Below are 15,712 nucleotides of genomic sequence, written 5' to 3' on the forward strand. Positions count from 1 at the left end.
GTTTGCATGACACTCACTAGTTCTTACTATAAACTTGGCAACTAGCATGTATTTATAAAGGGATCGTGTCTTCACCTTTTGTGACCTCCTGACAAGCAAAGTCAATGTGGGAAGCCAGATTTACCTAACAACCGTGTTACTAATTTAACATCTGCAATGATTGACTTAACAACTATGGCCAGAAAGATTGTGAAACAGGAGCACAATTCACTTTTGAAAACTGTCTTGCTTAAAATCTGGGCTCAATTATGGTCCTAAATTGAGGATTACCTATATCTGCTTAGGGACAGAGGGTTAGGGAAGACTTCTTGGTATGGAAACAGTCTATCCCCGAGACTCGTATCCTGAAGGATAACGGAATAACAGAGTTGGAAGGGATCTTGGAGGTCTTCTAGTCCAACCCCCTGCCTAGGCAGGAAACCCTACACCACTTCAGACAAATGGTTGTCCAATCTCTTCTTAAAAACTCCCAGTGTTGGAGCATTCACAATTTATGGAAGCAAGCTTTTCTACTGATTAATTGTTCTATCAGGAAATTTCTCCTTAGTTCTAGGTTGCTTCTCTCCTTGATTAGTTTCCACCCATTGCTTCTTGTTCTACCCTCAGGTGCTTTGGAGAATAGCTTGACTCCCTCTTCTTTGTGGCAGCCCCTGAGATATTGGAAGATTGCTATCGTGTCTCCCCTGGTCCTTCTTTTCATTAAACGAATAGGTTTTAGGCAGAGTTGATGTTCCAGATTTCAAATCTTAGCATCTCTAGGAATATAAAGAGAATCAGATGCAGGTATTCCTAGCTTTAAATTGGGATCAGAATTTCCACTGCTAAGCAAAGCAGGTGCTCAGTGAGACACATCAGATTTTATGAGCTTTTTTTAAAAAAAAAACCATAGTTGTTAAGTGAATCATGAGGTCTTTAAATAAATTAGGCCTCTTCCACTGACTTTGCTTGTCAGAAGCTGGCTGGGAAAGGTGTAAATGGTGATCTCACGATCCCTGGGACACTGCAGCCATCATAAATATTTACCAAGTGCCAGGCACCTGAATTTTGATCACATGATTGTGGGGATGCTGCAAAGGTCTTAAGTGTGTAAGCCACTTTTTCCAGCCCCATTATGACTTTAAATCAAGGGTCTCCAATCTTGGTCCCTTTAAGACTTGTGGACTTCAACTGCCAGAGTCCCTCAACCAGCAAAGCTGGCTGAGGAACTCTAAGAGTTGAAGTCCACAAGTCTTAAAGGGACCAAGGTTGGAGACCCCTGCTTTAAATGGTCACTAAATAAATGGTTGTAAATTGAGGATTATCTATATCTGCAGCTCTTGTTTGCATGGCAGGTTTAACAGGGTGAATGTGCGCAGGTGAATGTGGTCTGGGATGGGAAGCCACTCAGCCAATCAATTACACCTGACAGGATTACTCTACTTTAGGGGTCCCCAAACTCCAGAACTTTTAAGACTTGTGGACTTCAACTCCCAGAATCCATTCATAGCTGGCTGAGGAATTCTGGGAATTGAAGTCTACAAGTCTCAAAGTTACCAAGCTTGGTGATCCCTGCTCTCCTTAGCACTGGGTCCAGCATGAACAAGGAGGTATGTAATGCCCGAATTCTGTCTTTTGATGGCCATTAGGACATCAAAATGTCAGATTTCTCCCCTGCCTCTCCTCTATTTGTGTGGAAAAGAAGAACAGAAAACGACCCGCTTCCGGCTTCATTTGTGACAAATAAGGAGGGTGAAGGGAGAATGGGCGAGGCAGGACTGATTCTGTCTTGCTGGATTTTGCATGGCTAGCAAATGAAGATAAGTGAATGGGAGGGGATGATTGAATCAGGTCTGCCATGCCAACCCAGCCAAAATGCACACGGCCAGATGCCGGGAGTTGTTGGGAGGGGCCGATTCGCTGACTTGCAAAAGACCTTCTGCCTACATTAGAAAAGAAAGAAAGAAAGCCACTGGCTCTTTCCCAGCCTCTCGGCAACAATATGGGAGGATCTGATCAGCCTTCCTTGTAAAGGGTTCATGAACCAGTTTGGTGTAGGCTAGAAATCAGGAGACGGTGAGTTCTAGTCCCACCTTGGGCACGAAAGCTAGCTGGGTGACTTTGGGCCAATCACTAGGAGATGTGAGTTCTAGGCACCATTTCAGGAGAGATATTGGGATAAGTTATTCTGATTCTGAAGACTCTTAAAATAAATACGAAAATGGAGCCAGAATTATTTTTCTTAGGTTTGATGGGCAAAGAGCTTGAAATAAAATTTGGAACTGTTATATATATGAGAGACAGTTGGGCCTAGTGGTTAAGGTGATGGCCTAGAAACCAGGAGACAGTGTGTTCTAGTCCCATCTTAGGTATGAAAGCTGGTTGAATGATTGTGGGCCATTTACTCTTAGCCCAACCCATCTCACAGGGCTGTTGTGAGGAAAATAGGAGGAGGGCGGTGGGAGGAGTATTATATGAGTTCATCACCTTGAGTTATTTCTAAATAGGAAGGAAGGAAGGAAGGAAGGAAGGAAGGAAGGAAGGAAGGAAGGAAGGAAGGAAGGAAGGAAGGAAGGAAGGAAGGAAGGAAAGCAAAGGGGAGAACTAGAATCTAGCATTTCTCCTGCTGTCTCTGAAGACCGAGAGAAAGTAAAACAGAAGAATGGAAGTTGAACACACCCCAAACTTATTTCGCTCCCAAACAAGATCCCTGGAACTCAAGTTACATTCTTATGAAAATGTCAAATTGACAGATTCAACTTTAAAAGCCCTAGTACAGCGTTTCCTCAATCATCAAATCAGTTCGGTTCTTTCGCCCATCCTCACTTGGATGAAACCAACCTTGGCACAGCTGCCTTAGTCGTTTGGACCCAGAATGTCCCCGGGGAGAACATGTGCCAACACATGCTTCACGAAGGGTGATGTTCTTGGAGGCTTAGAGGTGGCTGGGTGACGCAGGATGAAGCTTTTCATTCAATCTCAAAAAAGAATGAAGTGATTTCAGGCCAGACTGTCACAGGGAAGGAGAAACCCACAGGAGCCACAATTTCAACTTTTTAGAGCAGTGTTTCCCAACTTTGGCAACTTGAAGATGTGCGGACTTCAATTCTGAGAATTTTTGTCTGCACATCTTCAAGTTGCCAAGGTTGAGAAACACTGTACTAGATATTGGGACTATGACTTGCTGGCTGAGGAATTCTGGGAGTTGAAGTCCACACATCCTCAAGCTGTCAAGGATGGGAAATGCTGCTTTAGAAAAAAAACAGGATTAATAAATTAATGAATCAATGTTGAATTTTGCTCCCAAGGATCATTTGATACTTGGGAGGGTATCATCTGATCATGTGATCATCTGAGGGTAGGAGAAGCAGCAATGGGTGGAAACTAATCAAGGAGAGAAGCAACTTAGAACTAAGGAGAAACTTCCTGACAATTAAAACAATTAATCAGTGGAACAACCTGCCTCCAGAAGTTGGGAATGCTCCAACGTGGGAGTTTTTAAGATGTTGGATAACCATTTGTCTGAAGTGGTGTAGCATTTCCTACCTAAGCAGGGGGTTGGACTAGAAGACCTCCAAGGTACCTTCCATTTCTGTTATTCTATTCTATTCTATTTTGGAAACAGATCAGAAACACAAGTAAAAATTAAGGCTTTGGAAGTAGATTCTGTAACCAAATATGCTCTGAATATCTGTGGTCCCTCCATCACTTCTTCCAGTCTTCTTCCATCAAGACCCTGCTAAAGATCTCACAGACAGATTTCACTGTTTGATTCGGGACTGCCCCCCCCCCCATTGACGTCTGTTACAAACTTTGGTGCCCACTCAAAAGTGTGCAGAGTGCGTGGAAGATGCAGCTTTGGCCAAGTGAAAATCCAAATTTTGAGAATAAGAGTGACATTCACCTCTAAAACTTCAGTCCTGGTATTCTGTCCCCCCTCGCCTCAGTCCGAGCGATGACTTAATTAGCCGGCAACTATCAGCTTCTGGCAGCAAACTAGCGAGCATCTGCCAAGTGTCTCTGTTATCTCTCTTGATGCCGATGAGTCAACCAGGAACAAACAGTATTTCAGCTCTAGTTAAGCAGTTGATTTGCTTGCCACGAAGGGATATAGCAGCCCTTGCTGCTTTTATATCCTGTGGGGTGTGGCTCCATGACTCAGCACTTCCTAGGCCTGCCCCACCCTTGCTTCTGTTGTTCCTGCCTCTCCTTCCTACGAAACCTAGGGTCCAGCCAGGCCTGACTGCCATCAGCTGGGTCTGGAGGCGTGGCCTGGGGGGAAGAGTCAGGGGACGGAGGCCTTGTTATCTCCTCTACTTGGCCTGCCTCTGGCTCCTGGAGCTGAGCCAGGGAAGCCGGTGCTCCAGAGGTAAGTCCTGATGGCCCTTCCCCCTCACTTTTTGAGTCACTTTCTGGCAGGGGCCCCGGCTCGGGGGACACAAACACAACACCTGGGGTGCTAACTGGGGAGAACATTAGTTGCCACAATTGATTTTATGATAATACAGGTAGTCCTTGACTTACAATCATTCATTTAGTGACCCTTCAAAGTTACAATTAAAGTGACTACAACGAAGTCACTGAAGTTACAAAGTGATTTATGACCATTTTCGACACCTGTGACCCTTGCAGCGTCCCCATGGCCACGTGATCAAAACTCAAAGGTTTGGCAACTGCTTCCTATTTGTGACGGTTGCAGTTTCTCGGGGTCACATGATCCCCTTTTGCAACCTTCTGACCAGCAAAGTCAATGAGGAAGCCAGATTCACTTAATAACCAGGCTACTAACTTATCAATTTTCTTAACATCGGAGGCAAAAAAGGTCGCAAAATGGGGCAAAGCTCACTGAGCAACAGAAATTTTGGCCTCAGTTACAGTCCTAAGTCAAGGGCTATCTGTCAGGAGCTGTTTATCAATGTAGGACAGGGGTCTCCAACCTTGGCAACTTTTAAGACTTATGGACTTCAACTCCCAGAGTTCCTCAGCCAGCAAAACTGGCTGAGAAATTCTGAGAGTTGAAGTCCACAAGTCTTGAAGTTGCCAAGGTTGGAGACCCCTAATGTAGGAGCTGTATAAACAGCTGTCAGGAGCCGTTTATCAATGCAGCTGTATATACTTATCAATCAAGAGTGAAAGACCAACCCCTCAGTGGCTTTCCCCAGAAGCAAAATGCAATGGGACATCCATTTTAAAAATAAGACTCCTTTACCAACCATCCACTGCTTTTGGTTTAATGGAGTGGGAAGGGAAGAGTTCCTTGCATTTTGTTCCCTTCCCCAAAGCTGCAAATGGAACACAGACATGACACACAGCTTCACAACATCAAATGGAAGAATTGGGGAGGGTGGAAAGGGTGGGGGGAAACACACATAAATGAGCACTCACTTGTGGTGCCTTATCTGTTGTATTGAAAACCTCTTGGCTGGGTCGTATTCAAGCATTCCTGGAAAGGAAGAAAAACAAGGTGGGAACTGGATTCAGCTGGGAACCGAGGCACAAACAACTGGTAAAAGCCCCCCCCCCTCAAAGTTCTCCCTCTCCCTCCCCCACAAAGAACATGAAAGAGTGGCTGAGCCTGGAATTCTGGAAGGTGTAGTTGGAACCTATCTGATGGGTACCATTCCTGGGGAGGGCGGCTCAATATACAGGAGCATCATCCAACAGGAATGAGCTTAAAAAGTTTCCAAGACCATTTCAAAACTTTCTGGGGAGGGGGGAGGGGGAAGGGGGAAGGGGAAGAAGAGAGGCAGGCATATGACATATGCTTCAAGAATCTTAGCTGTTCCCACCCTAAAACACAACTCTTTCTTTTAAAAAGCATCTGCTGGACCCAATCAGTCACCCCAGGAGCTGTTTCTCCAGCAAGTGGTATTTGGTGGTACATTGCTCCTGAATATGGGGGCTCTACTCAGATGAGGAATCACTAGGGGTGACCTGACAGCGGTCTTTCGATATTTGAGGGGCTGCCACGAAGAAGAGCGGGTCAACCTATTTTCCAAAGCACCAGAAGGCAGGACAAGAAAGAATGGATGGAAACTAATCAAGGAGAGAAGCAACTCAGAACTAAGGAGGAATTTCCGAACAGTTAGAACAATTGCCTCCAGAAGTTGTGGGTGCTCCATCACTGGAGGCTTTTAAGAAGAGATTGGATAGCCATTTGTCTGAAATGCAGTAGTAGTGGGTTTCAAAATTTCTGTGGGTGTGGCTTGGTGGGCGTGGCATGGCTTGGTGGGTGTGGCAGGGGAAGTGGATACTGCAAAATCCCCATTTCCTCCCAATCAGCTGGGACTCCGGAGGCAGAGAATAGATGGGGGAAGGGGCCAGTCAGAACTTTTACTACCGGTTCTCCAAATTGCTCAAAATTTCCGCTACCGGTTCTCCAGAACTGGTCAGAACCTGCTGAAACCCACCTCTGCTGAAGTGGTACAGGGCTTCCTGCCTGAGCAGGGGGTTGGACTAGAAGACCTCCAAGGTCTCTTCCAACTCTGTTAATCTGTTATTCTGAGTCCACTTAATCCCTTGACCAAACCGCCTGAGCCAATGACTATCACTCAGCCATTAAACTGCTTATATTGGTTCTTGACCACCCTGACAAAGAAGGAAATGTCTCTTCTGTGTTTTCAAGATTTTGGAGGTACGCAGAGGGGGAATGAAGCCAGCTGGGGCATTCGGCAGATATAAAAAGAAAAAAATCCGACAGACCAAGACCTGGGTTCATTAAAATATTGCTGCTTTAAACTTGCCTTGCAGAACCAAGAACAAGAAAATTTGCTTTTCACCCCCAGCAGGCCCAAAGTGGTTCAGAGGGCCAGCTAGTAAATACCTGCTCATTCCATTAGCTCCCTTTTCTTTTCTTTTCTTTTTTCCTGCAGCACTTCAACTGTTTGCAAAAGAGGCTTGACTGTGGGCGGTGATGGGGACAAAATAAACGAGTGGCTTAAGTGCTGTGTGAGGCCACCATTGGCTCTTAGCTGTCACAAGCTTTCTGTCCAGGAAGTCATGCATTCTGTTCAGTAAGTAAGGTGCTTATATTTGTGGAAAATATGCTTGATTGCTTCAGTTTCCTAACTCACTAGAGGCAAATACATTTTTGAGGCTGGTAAACACACTGTGTGCTCGCACCAACTCCCTAAATTCTCACTGAGGGCCATGCTGCCTGGGGGATATTGAGAGCAGAAGTCCAGACATCTGAATAGAAGCTAAGCCTCTTTTGAGTCCCCAGCAAAGATTTCTGATTGCTTTTTAAAGGAGAAACGTTGCTGAGACCCTAGAAAGAATGCAGAGAAGAACAGCAGCAATAATAAGGGGTCTGGCCCTCTCAATTCCTGGCAAATAGATGGGGAAAAAATGGAGGTAGTGACAGATTTTATTTTCCTGGGCTCCTAGATCACCGCAGATGGGGACTACAGCCAAGAATTTAAAAGACGCTTGCTCCTGGGGAGGAAACCAATGGCAAATCTAGACAGCATTCTAAAAAGCAGAGACATCACCCTGCCAACAAAAGTGCGTATAGTCAAGGCGATGGTTTTCCCAGTTGCAATGGATGGCTGTGAAAATTGGGCCATAAGGAAGGCTGAGCGCCAAAGAATTGAGGCCTTTGAACTCTGGTGCTGGAGAAGACTCCTGCGAGTCCCTTGGACTGCAAGGCGACCCAACCGGTCAGTTCTAGAGGAGATCAACCTTGACTGCTTTTTAGAAGGCCAGATCCTGAATATGAAACTCAAATACTTTGGCCACCTAAGGAGAAGGAAGGACTCACTGGAGAAGAGCCTAATGCTGGGAACGATGGAGGGCAAAAGAAGAAAGGGACGGCAGAGAATGAGGTGGGCACAGAAGGGGGGATTCCCCTAGTTGAGATGTGCCCACCAGGTTTCCGAGCATTCCACCAGCCAAGGGCCCAAGGTAGGGGTGGGGGGGTGGCGGTCGTTATCAAGGAAAGCCTGGAACCAAGGGAGACCACTGTACCTCAGATAGCTGGTTGTGAAACCCTCTGTGTGAAGTGGGGTCGTAGGACTCAGGTGGGCTTATTGATCACGTACCTGGCTCCTTGCTGCGTGACAACAGCCCTGCCCAAACTGTTGGAGGTGCTTGCCGGGTTGGCGGTTGAGACCCCTAGACTGATGGTCATGGGGGATTTCAACTTGCCATCAACCAGCGTGGCATCTTCGGCGGCTCGGGAGTTCATGGCCTCCATGACGGCCATGGACCTAACTCAAGTAGTTGACGGCCCTACTCACATCGGGGGAGGCACACTAGATCTGATTTTTGTCTCAGGTCAGTGGTTGAATGACTCGTGGACTTCAACTCCCAGAGTTCCTCAGCCAGCTTCCAACCTTGGCAACTTTAAGATTCGTAGACTTCAACTCCCAGAGTTCCTCAGCCAGCTTCCAACCTTGGCAACTTTAAGATTCATAGACTTCAACTCCCAGAGTTCCTCAGCCAGCAACTCTGGGAGTTGAAGTCCACGAGTCTTAAAGTTGCCAAGGTTGGAGACCCCTGCCTTAATGAACACAAGCAGCTGCACTATGATCAGTGAGCCGGGTTCAGCCAATCCACTTTTTTTCCAATGTATGAGATCTGCTTTCTCTGTTCCTAAGCCTTCAGCAGCAAAGGGTCCCTTCATTGGCTGATTCTATAACCGAAGATGTCGAGATACGAACCTGAATGCAAAACAAAAACTCTACTACTGAGCCAAGGACCCTCATCTAGAACTACAGGAAACTTACCTGGTACCTATTTACCTGCCTAGCCTACTATTCTTTTCTATATTTAAATATTTCCCAACATATCTAAAATCAGGTTGACTCTCTCAGACACACCTCTTCATTTAAAAGCTATTAGTGCTTACTTTGCTACTCTCTACAGACAGCGTCTGGCCTCTCCCTTCTCGGTTAAATTTTTACTGGCTACGCATAAATGCCTTGAAATAGTAACTGGGGAAGCACAATTATCTTTTAGACTGGAAATGTGTTGTTTTTTTTAAAGATGTGCCATCGTTGCAAGGGGTCACCAGGACTTCATTAAAAGGACAGCATCCGATTTTCTCCAGGGCAATTAAAGCTTTGAGAAAATATTAGATTTGATCTCTGGCTAGCGAACTGGCCAAATATTTACCACTGTTGCTAGCTCTTGCTTGTGGCGTCAGAAGCTGCCCACACGTCTATTTGGCTAGGGAGAGGACTTTGATCTCCAGCTTTGTTTCCACTTGATACACCTTTCATGATTGCAGTTTGTGCCACCCGAGGGGCTCCGGGTGAGGGGGAGCAATGAGCCTTCCCGAAACCCAGCACCCAGCGCAGATGGCTGGATGGTTTGGTTCAGTTCCCTTTGCTCCAGGCCAAGCAGGGGAGTCACGGACTGAAAAAAAAATGCGTTGGGGAGGAGGAGGAGGAAGGGGAGGAAAGGAAGAAGAGGAGGGGAGGGAAAAGAAGAGAAAAGGAGGATGGAGAGAAGAGGAGGGGAGGAGGGGGAAGGGAAAAGGAGGAGGGGGAGAAAAGAGGGAGGAGGAAGAGAAAAGGAGGAGGGAGGAGGAAGGGGAGAAAAGGAAGAAGAGGTAGGGAGGAAAGGAAAAGGAGTGGGAGGGAGAAGAAGAGAAAAGGAGGAAGAAGAGAAGAGAAGGGGAGGGAGGAAGGGGAAGGGAAAAGGAGGAGGGAGGGGAGAAAAGAGGGAGGAGGAAGGGAGAAAAGGAAGAAGAGGAGGGAGGAAAGGAAAAGGAGGGGAGGGGAGGAGGAGGAGAGAAAAGGAAGAGGAGGGGAGGGGGAGGAAGGGAAAAGGACGAGGGGGAGGAGAAAAGGTGGGAGGAGGAGGGGGAGAAAAGAGGGAGGAGGAAGAGAAAAAGAGGAGGGAGGAGGAAGGGGAGAAAAGGAAGAGGAAGGGAGAAGGAGGAAAGGAAAAGGAAGAGGGGGAGGAGGAAGAAGACAAGACAAAAGGGGGGAGAGGAGGGGAAGAAAAGGAATGAGGAGTAGGAGAGGGAAATGAGGGGGAGAGGAGAAGGAGAGGAAGAGGAAGAGGAAGAGGAGGAAAGAAAAAGGAGGAGGAACCCTCTGCAGCAATTGGAAACTTGCAGGCACTAGCTTGCCAATCCATGCATGCACAACGTTAAGTTCACATAGGAAAAATAAGCGAAGGCTTCGCTCTTCCCTTCAGAAGAAAACCAAGAGGTAAATCTATTGAGCCCCTTCTTAGTTGGGGCCACTGCTGAGGCCCAGAAGGGTTGCCTGGAAGGGGCCCCGGGTCGCTTGCTTCTCGTGGCTGTTAGGGCTTGTTCACAGGCCACCTTTGAGCATGCAGGTCACTACAAGCCCACGGAGGAAGAGGCTCCTTCATCGCTGGCTAGGGACTTCTGGGAGTTGAAGTCCACCCATCTTAAAATTCACAAGGTTGAGAAATGCTATTGTAGCTGGAAGGTGAATCGGGCCCCGAGGGAGAAAGTGACTGGACAGTGTCACTCTCTGTGGCAAGAAGGAAGTGGGCCCTGCCAGGGCAACTTACCCAAGACCCTGACCCCCAACGTGGAATCAACTTTGCCTAAAAGACAAGGCGGCCTCGAAATCCCAGAAGAATGTCACACTTTATTGTCTGACTGCAGGTGGGCTTGTACGTGCAAACCGAACCCTGTTCCGTAAATGGTGCGCATCAGGCTTCCTTGCTACTCTCTGTAATGGATAAAGACCGAGGGAGATTTGTAGGAAGGCTCAGTGTGTCTGGAGGGACCGCGAGGGAAGCCAAATTGTGGGTGAACACACCTCGGCTGCTGGACGGCTGAAAATGAAAAGTGTCCTCTGGATGAAAGGAATGATAGACAGATCCTGAGGTTTAGCGTCAGCCATTGCAATGGGTCGCCCTGTGACCTTCGATGGAAGCACAAGTTGGGATTCTGGAGAAGCAGGATAGCAAGAGTTCCTGAGGATCCTTTTGGAACTTGAGGGTTGGAGAAGATTCCTTACAATCCCATGCACAGCCAAGAAATAGCCTGTAGAGATTCTCACGTCATCCAGATTGTGGTTGTCCCAAAAGTGCTTTTTTCAGGAGGCAACTGGACTTTCTTGTTTTTTTTTTCTTTTGAAGACGTTTCGCTTCTCATCCAAGAAGCTTCTTCAGCTCTGACAGGATAATGGGGAATGGAAGGATTGATATTCCTTGCAGACAGCTGGTCACTGAGTAGGAATGGATTTCCAGAAGAAAAATTGCAGACTACAGGAACCAGGAGCACCACTAAGGACATAGATAAACCTCCAAGTACTTCAAGGACCCTCTAAAAGGATGCAGATGACCAGCTGTCTGCAAAGAATATAAACCCCTCCATTCCCCACTATCCAGTCAGAGCTGAAGCAGCTTCTTGGATGAGAAGCGAAACATCTTCAAAGAAAAAAACAAGAAAGTCCAGTTGCCTCCTGAAAAAAGTACCTTTGGGGCAATCAAGAAATAGATATACAACTTACAACAGTTTGTTTAGTGACCGTTCGAAGTGACGAAGGCACTGAAAAAAGTGACCTGTGACCGTTGCAAGTATCCCCATGGGCGCACGATCAAAATTCAGATACTTGGCCACTGACTTCTTTTTACGACGGTTGTGTCGCGTGATTGCCTCCTAAGACCTCTGACAAGCAACGTCAATGGGGAAGCCACTTCGCAAACTGCCTTACTAACTGAACCATTGCACTGATTCACTTAACAAGTGTAGCAAGAAATGCGTCAAATGGGGCAAAACTTACTTAACAACTGTCCCCCTCAGTGACAGAAATTGTGAGCTGAATCGTGGTCCTTAAGTCAAGGCCTCAAATTATCCTAGCTTGGACCAGACGACAAGAAGATCCAGCTCTCTAGAGCAGTGGTCTCCAACCTTGTCAACTTTAAGACCTGTGGACTTCAACTCCCAGAATCCCTCAGCCAGCAAAGCAAAGCTGGCTGAGGAATTCTGGGAGTTGAAGTCCACAGGTCTTAAAGTTGACAAGGTTGGAGACCACTGCTCTAAAGAAAGCTCTGATGCTAGGAAACCGGACCAACAGCAGCAAGGTGGATGGACTCAGTTAGGGGAAGCAATGGAGCTACCATAAGAAGATCTGAAGGACCAGGCTGAGAGACGCAGGACGTGAAGCCATGAGAGCTCCCTTGAGAGTCCATGATGCTCGGACAGATGGAAGAGAAGAGCATGACTGGTAACATGACGGATAGGTTTAAGGGCCTCTGGTGGCTCAGCAGACTAAGTCTGTCTGTTATTAACACAGCTGCTTGCAATTACTGCAAGTTCAAGTCCCACCAGGCCCAAGGTTGACTCAGCCTTCCATCCTTTATAAGGTAGGTAAAATGAGGACCCAGATTGTTGGGGGCAATAAAAGCTGACTTTGTATATAATATACAAATGGATGAAGACTATTGCTTAACACAGTGTAAGCCGCCCTGAGTCTTCGGAGAAGGGCGGGATATAAATTCAACAACAACAACAAAAAAAACTACAGCAGTGAAGGGTTCATATTGACCATCAATTGTGTTGTAAATGTTGTACCTTGATGAACGTATCTTTTCTTTTATGTACACTGAGAGCATATGCACCAAGACAAATTCCTTGTGTGTCCAATCACACTTGGCCAATAAAAAATTCTATTCTATTCTATTCTATCCTCAGGAGACACGAAAGGGTAGCTTTAGGCCAGCTTATCCTGGGGGGGGGGGTGAATCTATCAATACGGTTGTTGAGTGTTGACCCTGTCTTGATAGCACATGATCAATCATTCAGAAGTGGAGTAATAAGGATCAACATCAGGAGGGATCCCTTGATTTAGAATTACAAAAGGATCCTTCCTCCCACTTCTCTCTCTTTCACACACACACACACACACACACACACACACACACACACACACACACACACACACACCAGATGATCTGTGAGCTTCTTGGCTGAAATGAAAGGCTCTTCAAGGCACTTTAATATGAAACGTAACATTTAACTTAACTCAAAGAGATTTGCATGGCATGCCCAGTCTAAGAAGGACTGTCCAGGCTCAACCGCCATCGTCACGCTTTACGGGGGAAACCGTAAAAGAATGACTGCAGCGCTTACGGTGCTGGTGGCAGCTCAACAGCTGGAGCTCTGCGAGAGCTCTCTCCCATTCCACGAAAAGGGTCAAACCTGCCCAGCCCAGAGAGCGATGGGAACCCGCGAGCTTGACAGCCTCTCCCAAAGCTCAAGGCAAAGCCTCCCACTCAAAGCAGGGCAAGGCTTTCCTGTTTTGAGCTGGTTTTTTTTTTTTTTTTTAATCAGAGGGCGTGTTGGGGAAGAAACAGTCATGGCAGATGGGGCTCTTGCAGCCTCTGCTTTCATTCTATGGGGAATTTGGGGTGAGCTTGCGGGGGGGGGGGGAAGGAGGGAGGAGGGAGACGTTTGCATTTTAAGACACTGTTCACCGCCCTGACACCTTCAGTCAAAAGAAACCCATCCTGTCGAGCGAGAGGCCGCTAGCAAAAAGCTCCAGCGTAGTCTCAATATAACAATCTCAGCGTATAAGAAGGTCACATCAAGGGATGGGTGGGTGGGTGGGTGGGTGGGGAAGAAACCCACAGGAAATATATGCAGAATCAAAAATAGCCATAACAATAACTCGGTGGTAAAGGGAAAGAGAAACATCAGGGTCATCAGGGAGGGAGAGGAAATAAACTGGCTCCTATTAAGAGCTGTTTGTAAGGTGGTTTTAAATGCAGGAAGCATTTCAATTAGCCCGTCATGCAGCGCCATCTACAGCTGTTTTTAGGCAGTGCAGCTTCTCGACAAGAGGCCCAGCCTTGACTGACGGTTCAGGAGGACGAGAACTATCACTAACGTCAGTCCTCGACTTACGACTGGAATTGAACCCAAAATTATGGCTGTTCAGTCCTGGCAGTTGTTAAGCGGGTGACGTGACCGCGCCCCAGTTTTACAGCCTTTCTTGCAATGGTCGTTAAGTGGACACGGCAGCCATTACAAATACACGGCAGTTGTTAAGTGAACGTCGCAGGCATTAAGACAACCTATTTGTATCTGATGGGCTTTTTTTTTTTTTTTTTTTTTTTGCCAAAAACTGCAAGTAAATGCTGGCTTCTGGCAAAAAATTAAATTAAATTAAATTAAAAAAACTTTTTAAAAGCATAAATCATGGTCGCGTGACTGGGGGAAGGAACACTGCAAATGGCCATAAATGCGGACTGGTTTGCCAAGTGGCCAGAATATAAACATGTAACTGGAATAGAATAGAATAGAATAGAATAGAATAGAATAGAATAGAATAGAATTTTATTGGCCAAGTGTGATTGGACACACAAGGAATTTGTCTTGGTGCATATGCTCTCAGTGTACATAAAAGAAAAGATACGTTCATCAAGGTACAACATTTACAACACAATTGATGGTCAATATATCAATATAAATCATAAGGATTGCCAGCAACAAGTTATAGTCATACAGTCATAAGTGGAAAGAGATGGGTGATGGGAACTATGAGAAGATTAATAGTAGTGCAGATCCAGTAAATAGTCTGACAGTGTTGAGGGAATTATTTGTTTAGCAGAGTGATGGCCTTCGGGAAAAAACTGTTCTTGTGTCTAGTTGTTCTGGTGTGCAGTGCTCTATAACGTCGTTTTGAGGGTAGGAGGGGAGCTTGGGGGAAATGGGAACTTCAAAACCAGTTCATTAAGTACAGGTAGTCCTCGACTTATGGGCATAATTGAGCCCAGAATTTCTGTGGCTTAAGTGAGAAATTTGTTAAGTGAGTTTTGACCCATTTCATGACTTTTCTTGACGCATTTCTTAAGTGAATCACTGCAGTTGTTAAAAGTAGTCACACGGTATTTAAGTGAATGGAAAAAAATGGACTGACTATATTCAAAACAGGTATCAGACTAAGAGTTATCAGACTGCCTTTGAATGATTAGGATGTATTATTTTTGATTGTTTTGGGGGAGGTTAGGAATTGATGAGAATTGTAAGATTATAATTTAGTTAGGAAGGAAAAATTTTTTAGTATATGTTTGCTTTATTTTTACTATACCTTGTGTTTGTTCCAGGAAGTCGGGGGGGGGAGGGGGGTTTGGGAAGGGAGGGGGGAGGAGGGAAAGGGGGGAGAAATTTTGTAAAACTTTTTCAATTAAAAAAAAAAAGTAGTCACACGGTTGTTAAGTGAACCTGGCTTCCCCTGTGCTTGTCAGACCGTCGCAAAAGGGGATCGATCACATGACCTCAGGACACTGCAACGGTCATAAATATGAATCGGTTGTCGAGCATCCAAATGTAAATCGTGTGACCACGGGGATGCTGCAACGGTCATAAGTGTGAAAACTGGTTATAAGTCATTTTCCCCCAGCACCATTGTAACTTTGAACGGTCACTAAATGAACTGTTGTAAGTCGAGGACTGCCTGGTAGCTTTGGGGAGATTCAGTGTAACCTCTAATGGGTGCCGAGCAACCGGTTGTAAGTCGAGGGCTACCTGTAGGTTTATGTTTGCTTCCTAGGAATCTCTGCAAATCCTTCCAAGGTGGGTCAAATGAGGACCCAGATTGTTGGGGGCAAGAGGCTGACTCTGTAAACCGCCTGGAGGGGGGGCTGTAAAGCGGTATGTAAGTCTAACCGCCGTTGCTATTGCTATTTCCCATCAGACAAATATGCCTCTATTACAATGAGAAGTAAATGCTGGCTTTCTGGCAAAAATGTCGTAAATTGGGGTTACATGACCTCAGGAGCTGCAAAGGGCCATGAATGTGGC

General features: G+C 46.2%; 1 protein-coding gene across 4 annotated transcripts in view; it reads right to left on the minus strand.

The window, feature by feature from the left end:
* The window catches only part of STK11 (serine/threonine kinase 11), a 114,842-nt gene that overhangs the window by 39,927 nt on the left and 59,203 nt on the right, over nucleotides 1–15,712 (minus strand). For all 4 annotated transcript variants that reach the window (XM_058163541.1, XM_058163540.1, XM_058163538.1 and 1 more), the window contains one exon: nucleotides 5,362–5,419. In XM_058163541.1, coding sequence (XP_058019524.1) covers nucleotides 5,362–5,419 — 58 coding nt within the window. The remainder of the gene's footprint in view (nucleotides 1–5,361; nucleotides 5,420–15,712) is intronic.

This window comes from Ahaetulla prasina, chromosome 1 (genome assembly GCF_028640845.1).
Source record: "Ahaetulla prasina isolate Xishuangbanna chromosome 1, ASM2864084v1, whole genome shotgun sequence".
NCBI lineage: Eukaryota > Metazoa > Chordata > Lepidosauria > Squamata > Colubridae > Ahaetulla > Ahaetulla prasina.